The sequence below is a fragment of the Ptychodera flava genome, chromosome 7 (assembly GCF_041260155.1).
Source record: "Ptychodera flava strain L36383 chromosome 7, AS_Pfla_20210202, whole genome shotgun sequence".
NCBI classification, from domain to species: domain Eukaryota; kingdom Metazoa; phylum Hemichordata; class Enteropneusta; family Ptychoderidae; genus Ptychodera; species Ptychodera flava.
Genome location: NC_091934.1, coordinates 3306175 through 3321968, shown reverse-complemented (window position 1 = coordinate 3321968; position 15794 = coordinate 3306175). Strand labels below are relative to the sequence as shown.

At 35.9% G+C, this 15794-nt stretch overlaps 1 protein-coding gene across 7 annotated transcripts in view; it reads right to left on the bottom strand.

Annotated features, from left to right (window-relative positions):
- LOC139136575 (metabotropic glutamate receptor 2-like) overlaps positions 1 to 15794 on the bottom strand; it is a 213638-nt gene that overhangs the window by 35125 nt on the left and 162719 nt on the right. For all 7 annotated transcript variants that reach the window (XM_070704319.1, XM_070704322.1, XM_070704324.1 and 4 more), the window contains one exon: positions 13509 to 14962. In XM_070704319.1, coding sequence (XP_070560420.1) covers positions 13509 to 14138 — 630 coding nt within the window. In that variant the 5' untranslated portion in view covers positions 14139 to 14962. The remainder of the gene's footprint in view (positions 1 to 13508; positions 14963 to 15794) is intronic.

Genomic DNA, 15794 nt, shown 5'->3' with positions numbered 1-15794 from the left:
AATGACCTTTGACCTCAAATATATATATTTGTCCACAACTCAGTAACCACAAGTGCTACATCCTTCATATTTGGTATGATGGGACACCTTATGACACCACATATTGTACTCATTAATTTTTTGGGCATATCTAATTTTGAGCGAGCCAATAGAGCTGGATGTCCGATTTTTGGTATATAGGGATAACTATAGGGTAGAAATCTAAATATGCCCATCTAAATATTAGACATCTACCATCTAGAACAAAAGAAATTTGCTGTAAATTGAATATTTAAGGAGTTTAAGCAATTTCCACTATAAATAAAGAACCCCTGCCTCAAACTCCACAAAAGTTGCTAGACATATTTTGCCGTTGTCATGCCATTGCTTCGTTTAATAACCAGTTTATCAAATGCCTAATTGACAGGAGGAAATTCAAGACCATATTTGAATAGTAGTATATATTGTCCTCAAAATTACTCTATCACGGCCCAAGTACTCATTGCCTTCAGCAATACTGCCTTGTTATTATTATTATTATTATTATTATTATTATTATTATTATTATTATTATTATTATTACACTTTATTTCAAGAGGGTAGTCTGAGTTACAAAAGTAATTGTAATTTACATCAGAACCCTCACACAGGACATTATACAAATAGAAAACAAACTATAATAGATATAATCACTGGAAAAACAGTGAATACTTATTGATACAATCCCGAAACATATTTTTAGATAACGCATATGACAATGGAAAAACTAATTAATCCAGAAAAGAACCTTTATTCATATATTTGTCGTGGAGAAAATTACATAACGGAGCTTTAAACTTAGGCAAAAACTCTCGATGTTTCTATTAGAAAGAGTAATATCATTCCGAATGATGGTTGCATGATAAATGAATTACCTTTGTCCAGTACCTGTCTTTAATGAAGGAGCATATAAATTACGGTTACTGGAACCACGAGTATTTAAATCATTCATATCGGATACATATCGGAAATGGTTTAAACACAAACAAATAGAAACAGACTGGCAACGAGTATTGTTCGAGGCGTGAAGCGGTTACGTAAGTCATCCATGTTCGCCTCGCCTCAGGTAGCTCTCGCCTCGCTTTTCCGAACGGTGCCGACCATGCACCCTTCGGTAGTTTCCGGATTTTCGCCAATTTTTAAGTGAAAGTATGTTCGGCAATAATTGTGTTATTGTTGTCATGTGGTGCTGAGTGGAATCGGCGTGCTGGCGAAAACGGGAAAGTTTTGAGCTTCGGGAAAGTGAGTTTTACCATTTTAAAAATTCCTCTCACATTTTTATGAATATATAATGAGTGTGTTTCAACCAAATTTGAAAATCTTCTATCGATACTGTCTGGTTTTACTCAATGGTTTACGGTCAGTCATATCGTCTATTAAACGTTGGTCATTGAAGGACGTGTTTATGAAACTGCGGGCGTGTTATGTTTTGATTGGCGTGAACCAGTGTTTCTGCCCTGAGAGTTCACAAAGTAAGTATAGTTGCTACGCGACTGGCAGCACGATGCCATCTCGTCGTACTTTTTGCATAATCTCGTGCAATTATCAACCACGAACAAAGGTCTCAACAAAAAATACAACACCTGTAAAGCTCATTTTAATATGAAAAGGCCATAGTCTACCGAGACGACCATGGAACAAAAGCCATGCCGCGTTGCTTGTCTGTTTCTTCTATTTGTCTGTGGTTTAAATAGTCAGGCGCTAGACCATGAAGGACTTTGAAAGTTTGTACAGCCATGAAATAATCAATACGAAGGTCAATCGGTAGCCATTTAAGACGTGAAAAAAGAGTTTTTGTTGACTCTGTGTATGTATGTATGTATGTATGTATGTATGTATGTATGTATGTATGTATGTATGTATGTATGTATGTATGTATGTATGTATGTATGTATGTATGTATGAATGTATGTATGTATGTATGTATGTGTATGTATGTGTGTGTGTATCAACTTTATAAGCTTTGCTTGAGCTGACCTTTACACAAACGTTAGCATTACAAGAGGAGCGGAAATATTTTTGAGGAATGTTGATGCCATGCACCAAACCGTACATTCTGAGAGTTTTAAAAGTAATTTTGGTGATTATCAACTTTAATATGCATTCTAAATGATAAACTGATGTGTTTGGGCCTAGGTTTGAGCAAGGGACACTATGAGTATACCCATGTGGTATACCCATGTAAAGCAAGTACATGTGCTATCTGACAGGACTGCAACTAATCATTGATGGTTTCTAACGATACAAAAACTTCTCTTTGACAGTACGTTCATAGAATATGCATGTCAGAAAGAAGAGTACAGGATTTGAAATATCCTTGGTGTATGTAGGTATGTATTTATCCATTAAATATATATAAGATTAAACTTTTCACGATGTCTGAATACGATAGTACATCCATCATTATAATACAGTCCGAGAATTCAGTAAAACTAAATCATAAGGGGCCATCTTCTAAGGGAAATGGACTGGCCACTTCTTCCTGTCAAAATCAAGGCATAGACATGGCCATTACGAATATTCGCACGTAACGCGTCTCTTTCATAGTGCCTTTGTAGGCAAGAAGTTAAGTTGAAGCTTTGTCAAGAATAAATTTTCACGTTTATTTGAATAGTAATAATTTGGTGTCATTTTCCCAGTGTGCATCATGTACATGTCACAGTTTTATGCTTTACAAAGAATTTTACTGGCTGTAGTAGATCAGTATCTCTATTTGACAGTGAATAAATGAAATCAATGAATGACTATGGATGGATGGGTGGAGGAATGAATTAATAAACAAACGAATGAATAAACAAATGAATTAATGAATAAATGATGAGTGGGTGAGTGGACGAACAAACGGAATGGCTTCAAAGAAAGGAACTCCACGTGCAGTATAACGAAGATTTCGAATGAAAATTACTGTATAGATAAAGCTATGAGTCATCGTTAGAATGTCAGTGAGTGATGAACAGGTCACTTTACGGTCCACTACTTGCATTAAAATGTTTCCAACATTTGATACTGTCAAGCCTAATTATCAATGACATGAAGTATCATGTCTTCAGGTTTATTTTCCATGCCATGGAACAAACTTGGCAATTTGCAGCGTTTGTCAATATCACCCATTACTATGACGCCCAAAGTATTGGTTTGTGCATGTCTCAAAATGGCTGCAAAGTAAGTATACTTGTAATTTAACAAAGGGTACAACCGGAACCACCAAATAAGTGGAATTTGATTGTAGGCAAAAGTTGATAACACAGCCTAGAATCGTCCTTCTTCGACTTTTAACACATCATGCTCTAATGAAAAAATAACAAAAACTCCTGAAAACTTCATATCCGCCTGCAATCCATTGACTAACTGATATTGTCTTTCCATGTAGTGGCTCATTAGAATTACTTTGGAATGTATTTTAATAGAATTTGGATTTTTTTTTCACTTGCCTACATTCTAACTGTAATTCAATTTGACCTCTGCTATGACGTGTTTCGGAGCACTAGAGAAAACGCAAAAGCGTACGTCGATAAAACTTTGTAATATTGAATATATTTCTAATCACATAGGCAGAGAAGTGGTGCAATTTGTCAATTATGGCACTTTTGGTTTGCCGCATTCATTGCAGGAATTAGTGTTCTAGGGTGGTATACATAGAGAAGATACTACCTACTGAACTGAGCTTGATGTTAACCGTGTTAGCAAGCAAAGAATGTATCATCAGGGGCATGGCCAGCAAATGATCCGCAGCGATATTTCTTGTAGAATAATTATAAAGTAAGATGCATCAATGACGGCAATTTTTTTTGAAATTAGATGATCAATACCAGCAGAGTAGACGTTACTTTCAAATTTCAAAAGTACCTCTTTAATGAAAAAATAATTATGAACTTAACACTAAAATTACTTATAGGAAGCGATGCGATAAAATAAAATTTGATGTACACGCAGAGGGAGTATTGCCAAGAATCTATGCTGAACCTTATAATTAATCGTTTGTATAACGAGAGGAAACTTGTCAGGGTCTTTGCTCACTTAAAAAATGCATGCTGAAAAAAATTAATAAACTTATAGAGATGACATAAATGAAATGTGCTCATTGTGACTTATCAAAGTGGTGTTTTTGCAAATCATGTTTAAAATGAGCACCCTGTCCAATATGAATAGAATAGGAAGATCAACCCCAAATGTAGTAGTTCTATCAACTATGCAATTTCAATAGAAATTCTTTCGTGTCGATCCTTTCAATGGACATGTTCTTTACAATTCTTCTCAAAATCATGTAAGACAGTTATGGAAAGATTTAATATCCTCGCCTAAACTCAAACACCTTGAAGAATCCGTGATTGACTTTGAATATCAAATCATGTCAAACGCTGTATAAGTGAACACAATGATCGAGGCATGGCGTCCTTATGTCTAGGGTCTTCTATTTAAACACCTCTTATATCTTGACGTCACTATTGAAAGAAGCAAATCTTGGATGGTGTTTTCCAAGACATTCATTATCACATACACAATTTATTTACTTCGACTACTTTGAAGTGGCGCTTAACAGCTCTGAAGAGAGAATCCAATTTGATGTTTTAGCGCTGCTTTGAATTTTCATCAATAGAAATTGTCGAATTATACAAAGTATTGATGGACATCCAGAATGCATTCAAAAGATGCTATCCTAAAAGGTATCTATGATTGGCAGTTCTAAGACGCTGTAAGACTCTGACAATAACTGCCTGAAAAGTACAACTTCGTAATAATTCACTGCAGGCAGTTTTATGACAACTAAACCCTTCTGTGCAACATAAACCCCTACACATTAGAATTTTAAAAAGTCTCAAGAATGAATTCGTCCCAAGAAATGACAAAATTCGTCAGAACATATCTGTCTATTAATGCCTTCTTAATTTTTCTCACTTGTAGGTTTAAATTCTCCACTGAAAAAAGACTAAATGCGATATCGCCTAAAAGCTTTTACAATTTCAAATTAGAGAGATTCGTATTCATTTGAAAACGCAAAGTATGCTATATTTTCATACACAAATTTGAAAAATAAATATGGCTATTTACTCAAGAATTTTTTTGAAAAATCATATATTGCCATGAAATTAATATTTAAAAAAATCATGTACAAATACGTTAGTCCACCCACACGTCAGTCTGTGCGTGTACACCTTTATGTATGTTTATCCATTTCATATTATTTATTCATGACATATGTATGTATCAGTAAAATTAATCTCGTGACCTGAATCATTTGCTTAAAGGCGTTGACAAAAGCTACTTATAAATAATATTCATAATTATATGAGAATGTTTGATGCCATCTCACTTTCAAATTGACTTTAAATTGTCAATGAAATACAGCCTATAATTGGTCACACTTTATGCCAACTACGAAACATTTTCAAATATATATATCTATGTTATCAAGGTCTATCACGCAAATTTCTGAAGGTATTGCGTACAATCAACATTGAAACACAATCAGCGGGTACTTTGTGTATAAGGTGTGTTGTATATCAACAACAGATTTCATGTCAGTGTAATTGCCGTGTTTGGTCGAAATTGTTACTTCTCTACTTTTGCGTCAATTGAATGCTTTTCCCAATAGCACACTTCGATTTGTGTACAAATTGTAAAAATGACTGAGTTGAACGAGTACATTCATTGTTGTTTGAGCGTGATAATTCGCTCTTCAATAACATTTCTTCGTTGTGAAATTCAGGATAACTCCATTTTATACAAGAGTAGGCAATTTCTGTGTTATTATACTAACCATTCTGCCGTCTACTTACTTGATCTCAACTGCCTTATACAGACTGTTTAACATTAACAGTGGTTGCCTCGGCGCAACGTTATCGAATTCCACCTAAACATTACTGAGATCGTTTGATCAATAAATGTATTGGAAAGAACAATATGATAGATCTCTAGGTATGTCGTTAATTTGAAAAGTTAATGTTAACTTTGTAGAGAAAACAGGGAAGCGGACACTATCCACCATGTCTCATTGCAGGTATTACACATAACATGATGATTGCATCTGATGTTTTATATCGCATTTTCTTGCATTTAACTATTTAATCTATGGCACGGCAGACTTTCATGGTAAAAACAATGCGACATTACTTCTTCTGGCTCGCATTTAAGTCAACTTATTAATGCTATTGGAAGGCCAGTCGCTTTAACTTTTGATGATACTTTCACAATTTTTTAAAATTTCAAATACAGTCTCTTATGCTACTCCCAAAGAATGTCAAGATACACAGTATCCAACACGTCAACTAACATGTTCATGTGTAGAATGCATTGTTATTGCTGACCAGTGTGCCTATTCTGGACTAGAATTCACATGAATACAATAACAGTGCATGTTACATGTGTAGACATTGAGTTGACAAATTACGTAACGGGTACGGTGTTCAATATGCTTTGAGGAGGAGGACAATGACTTGCAATTGACATACAAAACAAAAATGGTGAAAAATTCATCAAACGTCACAGTTACTGGCTCTTTAACCAAAAATATCATGATAGAAAACGACTTCAGTCTTCATATTTTATGTAGGTTACGTACAAAGTTCAGGGTAGGTACATGTTAAAAATGTTATTATCTGTAATGTCAATTGTTTACTTTACTAATATACTCATTGATTATTTTGAAAATAACTTAAATAAGGCATATTCGATTTATACACTAATTTGAATTTAGAAACTAGAAATTTGTAACTTTCCCATCACAGAGTTTGGTAAGGCCACTTTTCTATCCGTAAACACCTAAAATGAATTATTTTACCAGTTGACTTTATACCATAAATTTATACTCATATCGATCATAACAACAATCTTGATCGAAAACTTGGAAAAGTTCCTTATGACATACACTTGACTGAGACGGGTAAGGTCGGAATAGAAGACTGCACAATGTTTTTGGAATTGAAGATGTATCCTTAGATATAATACTTTTTCACGGTTAGAACTACAATATTGCATTGTTTTTTTTCACTCTAGGATTGTGTGACAGCTCTCATGCAATAGGTATAGCCTCATTCAAGAATTTGAGTTTTTTACCTTTAGGGAAACAACAGATAAATCTACTTCCTCAAACATTCAACGCTGTGTATGGAAATCACATTCCCGATTATTTTACCATAATATAGATATCAGATTAGTCAGCGCTGGGAGCCTTCTTGCATGCTGACTTAATAAATCGATAACAACTGTGCGTACCATTTATTTCTTTTTTAGTTGACACAATGAAAAAAGTTACCAAAGCAATAATTTCAAACTAAATACGCAAAACTGTTCAATTCTGTGGTGTTATATGGGATTGTCAAATGCAAGACCTTTTGGGGCTAACTTGATATTTGCTCCGCATTGCCAACTTTTCAATATGATATGACCTATGACCTGAAAGCAAAAATTGAAAGATGTAATACCGTCAGCTGTAAATGATAGATCACTATTTATTCAAATCAGTTTACCAAATCAACTATCATTTAATTTATCAGAAAGATGGTAGATTCTGGATGAACAGATAATCGTCATGTTGATCCGTTTCTCCGGGAGTATCGACACGAAAATAAGCCAAAGCACATATTAGCTTACACGAATGTGTGCCAGTTTAAGTCCAATAAAAAGTAAAAATGAATTTAAATGAATTTGGCTTAAACAACTTTATGAACTTTAAATTGTCTAGCAAACAATGTTGGATATCTCATCGACAGTAACTTAGGTCATAATACTACAGGCATAGTAGCCTACACAGCAGAAATCTGTACTAGTGTGTATTCACCTTTGTCAGATGTCAACCTTTCAATGGAATGGCATCTCAAAATATTACATATAGCCTTAATAAACTGCACAACCGGAATTCGGATATTGAGAATTTTCAGATTATGAAAGCTCCGCATTGCGATGTCAGGTTCTACCCGCAGCGAGAACGTAACGCAGTCTCTTACACGTTCTGTAGGCGTAATGTTTTGCACAGATTCAAGTTAACTTTAAAGGCACTGTTCGCGATCCCTGGGATCACCTTTGTTCTAGTCTGTAAGAGGATTATGGAGGTGTGATAGCCTTTTTTTCCATTTAAATTGCAATCTGGTGGGTAAATTTTCTGATGAGACAATCTGGTGCCAACACCATTATTGGTATAGGCTTATATGCGCCTCGAAATTGAAAGACTTAAAGTTTTGCTCAAACTTTCCTCGAGGAATCTTTCAACCACCCTCTTTCGAAATCAAGAATAAAAATCGGGGGTCACCGTGCAAATTTTGGCACTAGAGAAACAATTTATCCAAGATTTAGCGATGTTTGAAATTCAAAATGGCCGCCATCCTGTGTTAACTCTATGGAGAAAAATAAAATTTTCGATTTCCGGTGCAAAGTTTTCTTACACCAAGCAAGGGCTTTAAAATTAACCCCCACAAGTGACATATAAGAAAATAATTGTGAAAGAACATTCACTATTGTTTTCTGATATGCCCTTTGTGGGGGTCATTTAAAAGTCCTTGGTGTAAGAAAACTTTGCACCGGCTTACTCTGTGGTTTTTCGAAATTCGAAAATTTTATTTTTCTCCAAAGATATACACAGGGATTGCGGCCGAATTTTAAATATCAGTAAACCTTGAGTTAAATGTTTCTCTAGTATTAAAATTTGCACAAAGACCCCTGACTTTTATTCTTGATTTTGAAAGTGAATGGTTGAAAGATTCCTTGAGGAAAGTTTGAGCTAACGTTTGTCTTTCATTTTCTAGGCGCATAGTACCTTAAGACGTGCTGACCCACACATCCGATTCATACAGTCGCATTGCTGGAGGATTTTGCTCTTATAGCGGCTAAAACAAATTGTGGTCGAACAACCGTACAAATCCACGGTGGTAAACCAAATATCAATGTTGATTTCAGAAACCTGAATTTTATCATAATTGCATGCAAGCAGTGCCTGTGCTCAGTATGTGTGCCGTCATCTGCGATTTCAGTGCCGAAGGTAAAGCGGCTTCGTTCAGTGCAACTTTGTACCATTTTTGTTCCCTAAAATATCTTATGACGGCAATCGATACAAAAACAAGAGCAACGGTGCAGCATTGGACATCAAATCAACGGCGAGGAGAGCGAAAAAATTGCCATCGGAAAATATGTACGTGAAAAGTGTCCATTTTACGTTGAAAACGACTGCCAAACGACAACAGAACGCAAGAAATCATCAGAATATGACAAGAGCGAGCAGAAAGTGATGACGTTCGTTCAACGGGCGCGCATCTTAATCTGTGAAGTCGATGAACGTACATACAGAGTAAAGCCACCGCATTAATAAACCTGCATTTCAATGGTTTACACTTTACTGTTGGCAACGTTTCCCACCTACTTCTTACAAGAAAAATATATGTTGTCGATTCTTCCTGATTGTAAACAAGAGAGCCGTAGAATTCCAAATACGAGAGTAGAAGTACTTGTTGCATGAAAGTAAGTGAAGTAAGTACCCAAGAATGAAAAGGTGTCTTTAATCATTTATGAAAACGTATTTTTTTTTTATTTTTTTAAACGTTTCAGGAACTGATTTTCATTGTGTTAATTACAGGTACTTATGTCAGTTATATTATGACAACTGAGATAATACATGGAGAAATCTGAGTCATTTGCGCAATATAGATTTTAAGAAAGTTCATTATCTGAAAGACCTACACGGAAAATGAAAGACAGATGAAGTTTAATTTGATGTTAGAACAGTTGATCTGTTAGAAGATATTACAGAAGAAATTTCAAGACCCAAGCTAATGTAATACATACTACCTATATACAAACTATTTTACTATCGCTTATAGCTAAAATTTCTACATGGGATTTCGTAAAAATATTAAATATGCGAGTACTTGAAGATCTCATACAAGTGAGCCCACCTACAAGCTATGCTATACCGTTCAAACGACAATTTTATAGCTGTGACCTGTTCTCAAATACTAGAGGTTCAGACACCATGAGCAATAGCCTTATAATAAATTTCGCAGAGTTCACGCCATTGTTACCGCGGTAAAGATGCACTTAGCTGAAATTCAAAAATTCCAATGATATACAGACAATTGTTTCCGAAACATTTTCAAATAGAAGTACGTTAAGTGGCTAAAAAAAATGAGTCAAGTTGCACCACTAGTTTTTCTTTGTAGCCTAGGCCAGACCATCACATTCTGATCAATGATTGGCATGATTGGCGATTTTTAAGATTGGGGCATTGCAGTTCTCTGTATACAGTTCAATAACTCTGCAAGTATGTCGTAGGAACGGCATACTGTAACACTCAAAATTAAACAAAATGATTGTTTAAGCAAACAAAGAAATGTTAACATAATGCCACTACGGCAGGCTTTAATATAAACATATGCGTGTCTGTACGCTTCACTTGAAATTTAATGCACACACTTAACACAGTGTACCATCATTGGTAGCTTAGAATTACTGAAATGACATATCTCTGAAACGTAGGAACATGTATCATATACCACCTGCCCGAACAGCAATTTGAATTTCTACCTAACTCAGCTACTGTTTACGCAGTAATACGTCGGTAGTGCAGAAACTGGGGTGTTAATCGAGGCTGATATGACATCGACTATTCACACAAAACATGTGCAGTTTGTAAGTCCCGCCCCGATCATAGTTCAGTCAGTGGTCAGGACCAGTGTTACACAGATCATTTATCATTTATGTGCCTTGTCAGAATGAAATAAATCATCATATGCTACGGCTATGGCAAGCTGATACAGCGATATATCCAGATCGTGATAGATTCCATATATTTTGGATTAAGCTGAAACGCACGGTATTGCTATAGACGGATAATCACAAAACTAATATGTGAACACAGTCTCTTAATTTGAAACGTATATTTATTGTATCAATTACAATGGCAGACTGGAAACAATGGAATGGTTTTGTTGACAGAAGCTGTCGACCATAAAGACTTGAAACATTTCCTAATACCTATGGGAATGAATTCCCTTTATTCCGCCCTATACCGTCGCTGGACTTTTTCACCCAAGGGGATGGCCATATTGTGTTTTAGCGGGCTTAACATGCGGTGTATACCTTCAAAACTGATTAAAGCTGTCAAGATCCACTGCTGAGAAAAGCACGAGTTGAAAGGGCGGCTTTTTACATTTTTTGCCTTGAATATTGTTTGTAAAAGTCATGACCCCTATCTGTCCGGGAACAATCTAGAATAAGCAGAAAGGAACGGTTGTGCCTGATTGTTTAGTCGTACATTTCAATATACAGTGGAGTGGTTTGACATTCAGTTATACTCCCTACCATTGTAGGGCTCTTTTTCACCAATACGCAATAGCGCTAAATTACTACTGTTACTAATTTCAAAATAATGAGCTCAAATGCCGGACGCAGTATCTACAGTTGCCAAGGTAATTGCTATTGCATTCATATTTTCGAAATCTAGCGACTATACTACCATGTTGACCAGCCAACACATCAGATGGATTGTGCAAGGAAAGTCTTAATTTTAAGGGAATCGCCTCGCCGATAATATCATTGATATTCCAGATATTTATATTGACAAAATTGAAAAACATGTACTGGTCGAGCAGTAGACCCTGGTAATATACTTGTCCATTTATTTTTAAACAGTATCAACCTAACTGTGCATGTGGTTCAGGGTTTTAATATTTTTGTCGACGTTCTATGCATATCTTGCGATTACGTTCTCAAGGTTAGAGTTTACATCTATTGAAGTTAATAAATAAAACGTACGTTTTTAGAAATTTGTAACTGTGATGGACAGCTGTGGCTTTCAATCACTGGGTATCAGAAAATATGTGCAATTGCACCCATATTAAAATTTGGATTTTAATGTAAACTATGCCTGCCCTGCAAAGCATGTTGATATAAGGCTTTCATGGTACTCTCGGTATTACTACCATTTTGACAGCTGTTACTGCGAATAAAACAAATCCAGCAAACATTTCATGCAGTGTGGAGATACCACAGAACGTTCGTCATCCGTTATCTATCAATGGAATATAATGATACAAAAACTATGGTAAGTCTGAAGCCTCAGAAGGGATTTGTGTCAGGGAAAAGAGCTTGGTCTGTAATCAGCTTTGATGACTCTAACATGAAATAATGATACACCAGCAGTCAACTGAGGTAGACACCGTAATGTCATATATATATATATATATATATATATATATATATATATATATATATATATATATATATATATATATATATATATATATATATCTGTGTGGATAGATAGATAGATAGATAGATAGATAGATAGATAGATAGATAGATAGATAGATAGATAGATAGATAGATAGATAGATAGATGGATTCGTGTTCAGGTGAAACAAAAAGAGTTCAGATATGCAATTGAGTTATGGACTCTGTACTTTTCTCTGGATGGTTTGAATTTCATGAAAAATTAATTCGGCTTTAATCGTCTGTCGGAGTTAGCGGTCATTGGATCTTTAGCTGTATTAAATCATTAAATATAATGTAAAAATAATCATCGCTTGAACGTCTGATATAAAAAGTTTCCATCGATACCGTCGGAAGATACACAGCAAGATGAATGTAAGACAAAATATCACATTAAAGACAGTGAAGAACAAATATTGTTCGGCTTTTCTGAAGCGAGGCGGCGAGCGTTTTTTAAATTGTTTTTATGAACGAACTATGTTACTAATGACTTGAAGTCTAGATTTAACAAACTGTCCACAATGATAGAAACATTATATGCTCCCGGGAAAAAGACCATCTAAATATGCACAACAACAGTACACTAGAGCTGCAATACGGAAGTATTGGCTGAATTAGAAGCGACGATTCCAAGTAACAATTGACTTATTGTTCCTGGTATAGAAGTGCATTGATTTCGTCTGCGGTTCCGTGAACCTTTGCAAATGTCCCATAACCTACTTATCAATATTCATGCTCATAAATCTCAAATCCCTTTTATACATAGGTCACCAAGGCTTGATCGGATATATTGCACAATGGAACAGTTGACATGACAACAATCAGACAGCGTGATAAGTTCAGTCTTTCGTTGAAGAACCTCATAAAATGTACCCATATGTACCTTGATGGAATACTTCACAATCAAGAAATGTTCTGTTTTGTAAAATGAGTGTAGATTTAATGAGTTGACACCATAAAGAGTTGTTCCGCTACGATTCCTATTTCACTAATCAAATCATAGAAAACAAATCTCGGCAGTTTTATCCGATGATGCTTCGTTATCAAAAAATGCAGGGTGTGTATTTTGAGGCATGCGCGTTGTCTAAACACATAAAACCAAATAGCGGTGTTTCCGACTTACAGACATCGGACATTAAAGTGCACGCCTTTCTGCTGCCCTGCCTGAAAGAGTTCAAAAGGCAAAACTAGAAAGAAATCTCCAAAATATCTCCAAATCAATAATAATATTCCGTTTTGCAATTCTGCGCACGTTAATATTTGGATACAGCAAAGGCAATGATCGTTCGACTTACCTGTGGTATCTTGAATAGTTTTAATAAATTTGCTGTCTGTATGGAGTTGATACTTGACGCAGCTCCAACCACTCCAGTAATAGTTTTATAACTTACACTTCGCTCGGAGTCATCTTGACAGTTGACTTCACCGGCTCCGATGTTACTGATAGCGCCTCTAATGAAATCAACTGATTGCTCCAGACCATACGTATCCTTATCGCAGTCATCTAATACATGGACACCAAGTTTTATACCCGGTAGGAAAGTTTCATTGGAATTTATCAGATCTACTGTGTATAAAATTGCTTCGAGGGCCTGAATACCTGGTTGTTCAAGGATGTGTCCACATATGTAATCGTCATGACGTTCGTGGGCCATGACAAGACCTCCTAAAATGATGTCACCTTCCAGCGTTGCGGCATTATATACCGGCCAGGGAATGGAAACGTTGTGTTTATAGAGGTGAAGCAGTGACTTTTCCTGATCGTACAAATAAACCCTCTCGATTTCTTCTGTCTCTTCATTTTCTGGAGTCTTAGATGGGACTACAGGATCTATGAGTTCAGCCAGAAGAAGTAGAAGGTAGAAATAGCGTAGGGTGTCCATAGACTGCAGCTTGTAACAGAAGATGTTTTTCAACTGAGCCATCACTATGTTTCATTCACAAATGTGTTGCACGGTCTTATTTCACTGCTGCCGACGTAAAGAGTTCAAACCAATTCTAGCAATTGTTGCAACCGTTGGACCTAAAAAGTACTAGTATTTTCAATATCTGATACACTGCAACGAATGCAACACTTGTCAACGGAGACGAGTTTCATCACCCATACCAACTTGCATTTCCAAATGACACACGATTCGATGATAAAGCCAGAGTTCTACATGATAAACCTCTAATAATGTGTCTCGCTTTACGATAACTGACAATATGCAATGTCTATTATAAACACCGAACAAGCAGTCCATGTATGTTCTTTCCAATCGGCGATCGATTTGTACGCATGCGCTCTGAGAATATTGAAGATGTCCTTTGGGTCGCAAACGACTGATATTTCAGCACGTTGGACGATCGATCAGTCTATGCAAATAAAATAATGGAGAAGGCTAGAGATCGGTATGTCATTAATTTATAGAATGGAGTCTAACATTTTTAAACATGTTGTCGAAACTGGTATTTCAGAAGTTGTAGTATGTTAAAACTATGCAAACCTGAAGGTCACATTTAGTCTTTTCGATAAATTCAACGAAACGTGAAATGAAATATCAGTGTAGTTTCACTGTGTGTCTGATTACATCTCCTCAGACCTGCCAGCGATACAACCGTCTATAGTATTGATTCTCATGGCAAATAAACTACAGTCCAAAGCCAAATTCCAGTCCTATTCAGCAGTTCATATTAACATCGATAATAACAGCAGCATAACTGATACTGTGCACAGTTTTCCGACGTCTGCAGAGTTGTTGCCGCTTGTCTGTAAAAGAACGAGATTCGACGTTATCTTCTGAAATCCAATAAACCTGGCAGAGCTACTTCAAAAAACATTTAACTAACATAGCAAGTTTAGGAGAAATCGAAAGACATTGGCGTTAAACTGCAAACGTTAGTCATGCAGGCATATACAGTAATATTTCTAATAAGATTTTTTGTGTCAGGAGCTTTTGTGCAAAATTTACCCAAGAATTGCGTGGGTTTTATTCAGTGCAATCACGTGATCGATGAATCAAGTCGCTCTTTTGAAATGGAGGGAATTCTTTGCAATATGTTTATAAATGCATCAGCTTCAAGGATATTCACCTTGTTTACAGTCAATCTAGTGATCAGCTTTGACACATCAAATAATTCTTATCAGCGAGGCATTCACTTCCCTGCATTCTGTGTAGTGCATTCCACCTAAACTTGTTAAAAGGTATTAACGAATTATATTCCCCAAGATACGGTTTGAAACCGACATCAAAATCATGAGAAAAGCATTACTACGAACCCAGAACGGTGTAACATTTATCACCTGGAATTGAATGAAGTGCTTTTTTGAGAATGGTTGTTTTTTGTGATATCTGATATGACAATCATATTCCTATGCCGGGAAATTGCAGTTCTTATCAAACGAGGGCATCATACGGCTAAAACCTTTGAAAAGCAAGTACAACGTGCGGTAAGGTCTGGCTGTCAATGAAGTAATTATACAAATAGGTATTTGTGGAGCACAAGTCACCGTTGAGGATATCAATTTATCTGATTGACAATGTACACTACAACCGATCTGCTCCACGATGACTGAACAATGCATGGTTTAAACAAAGGTC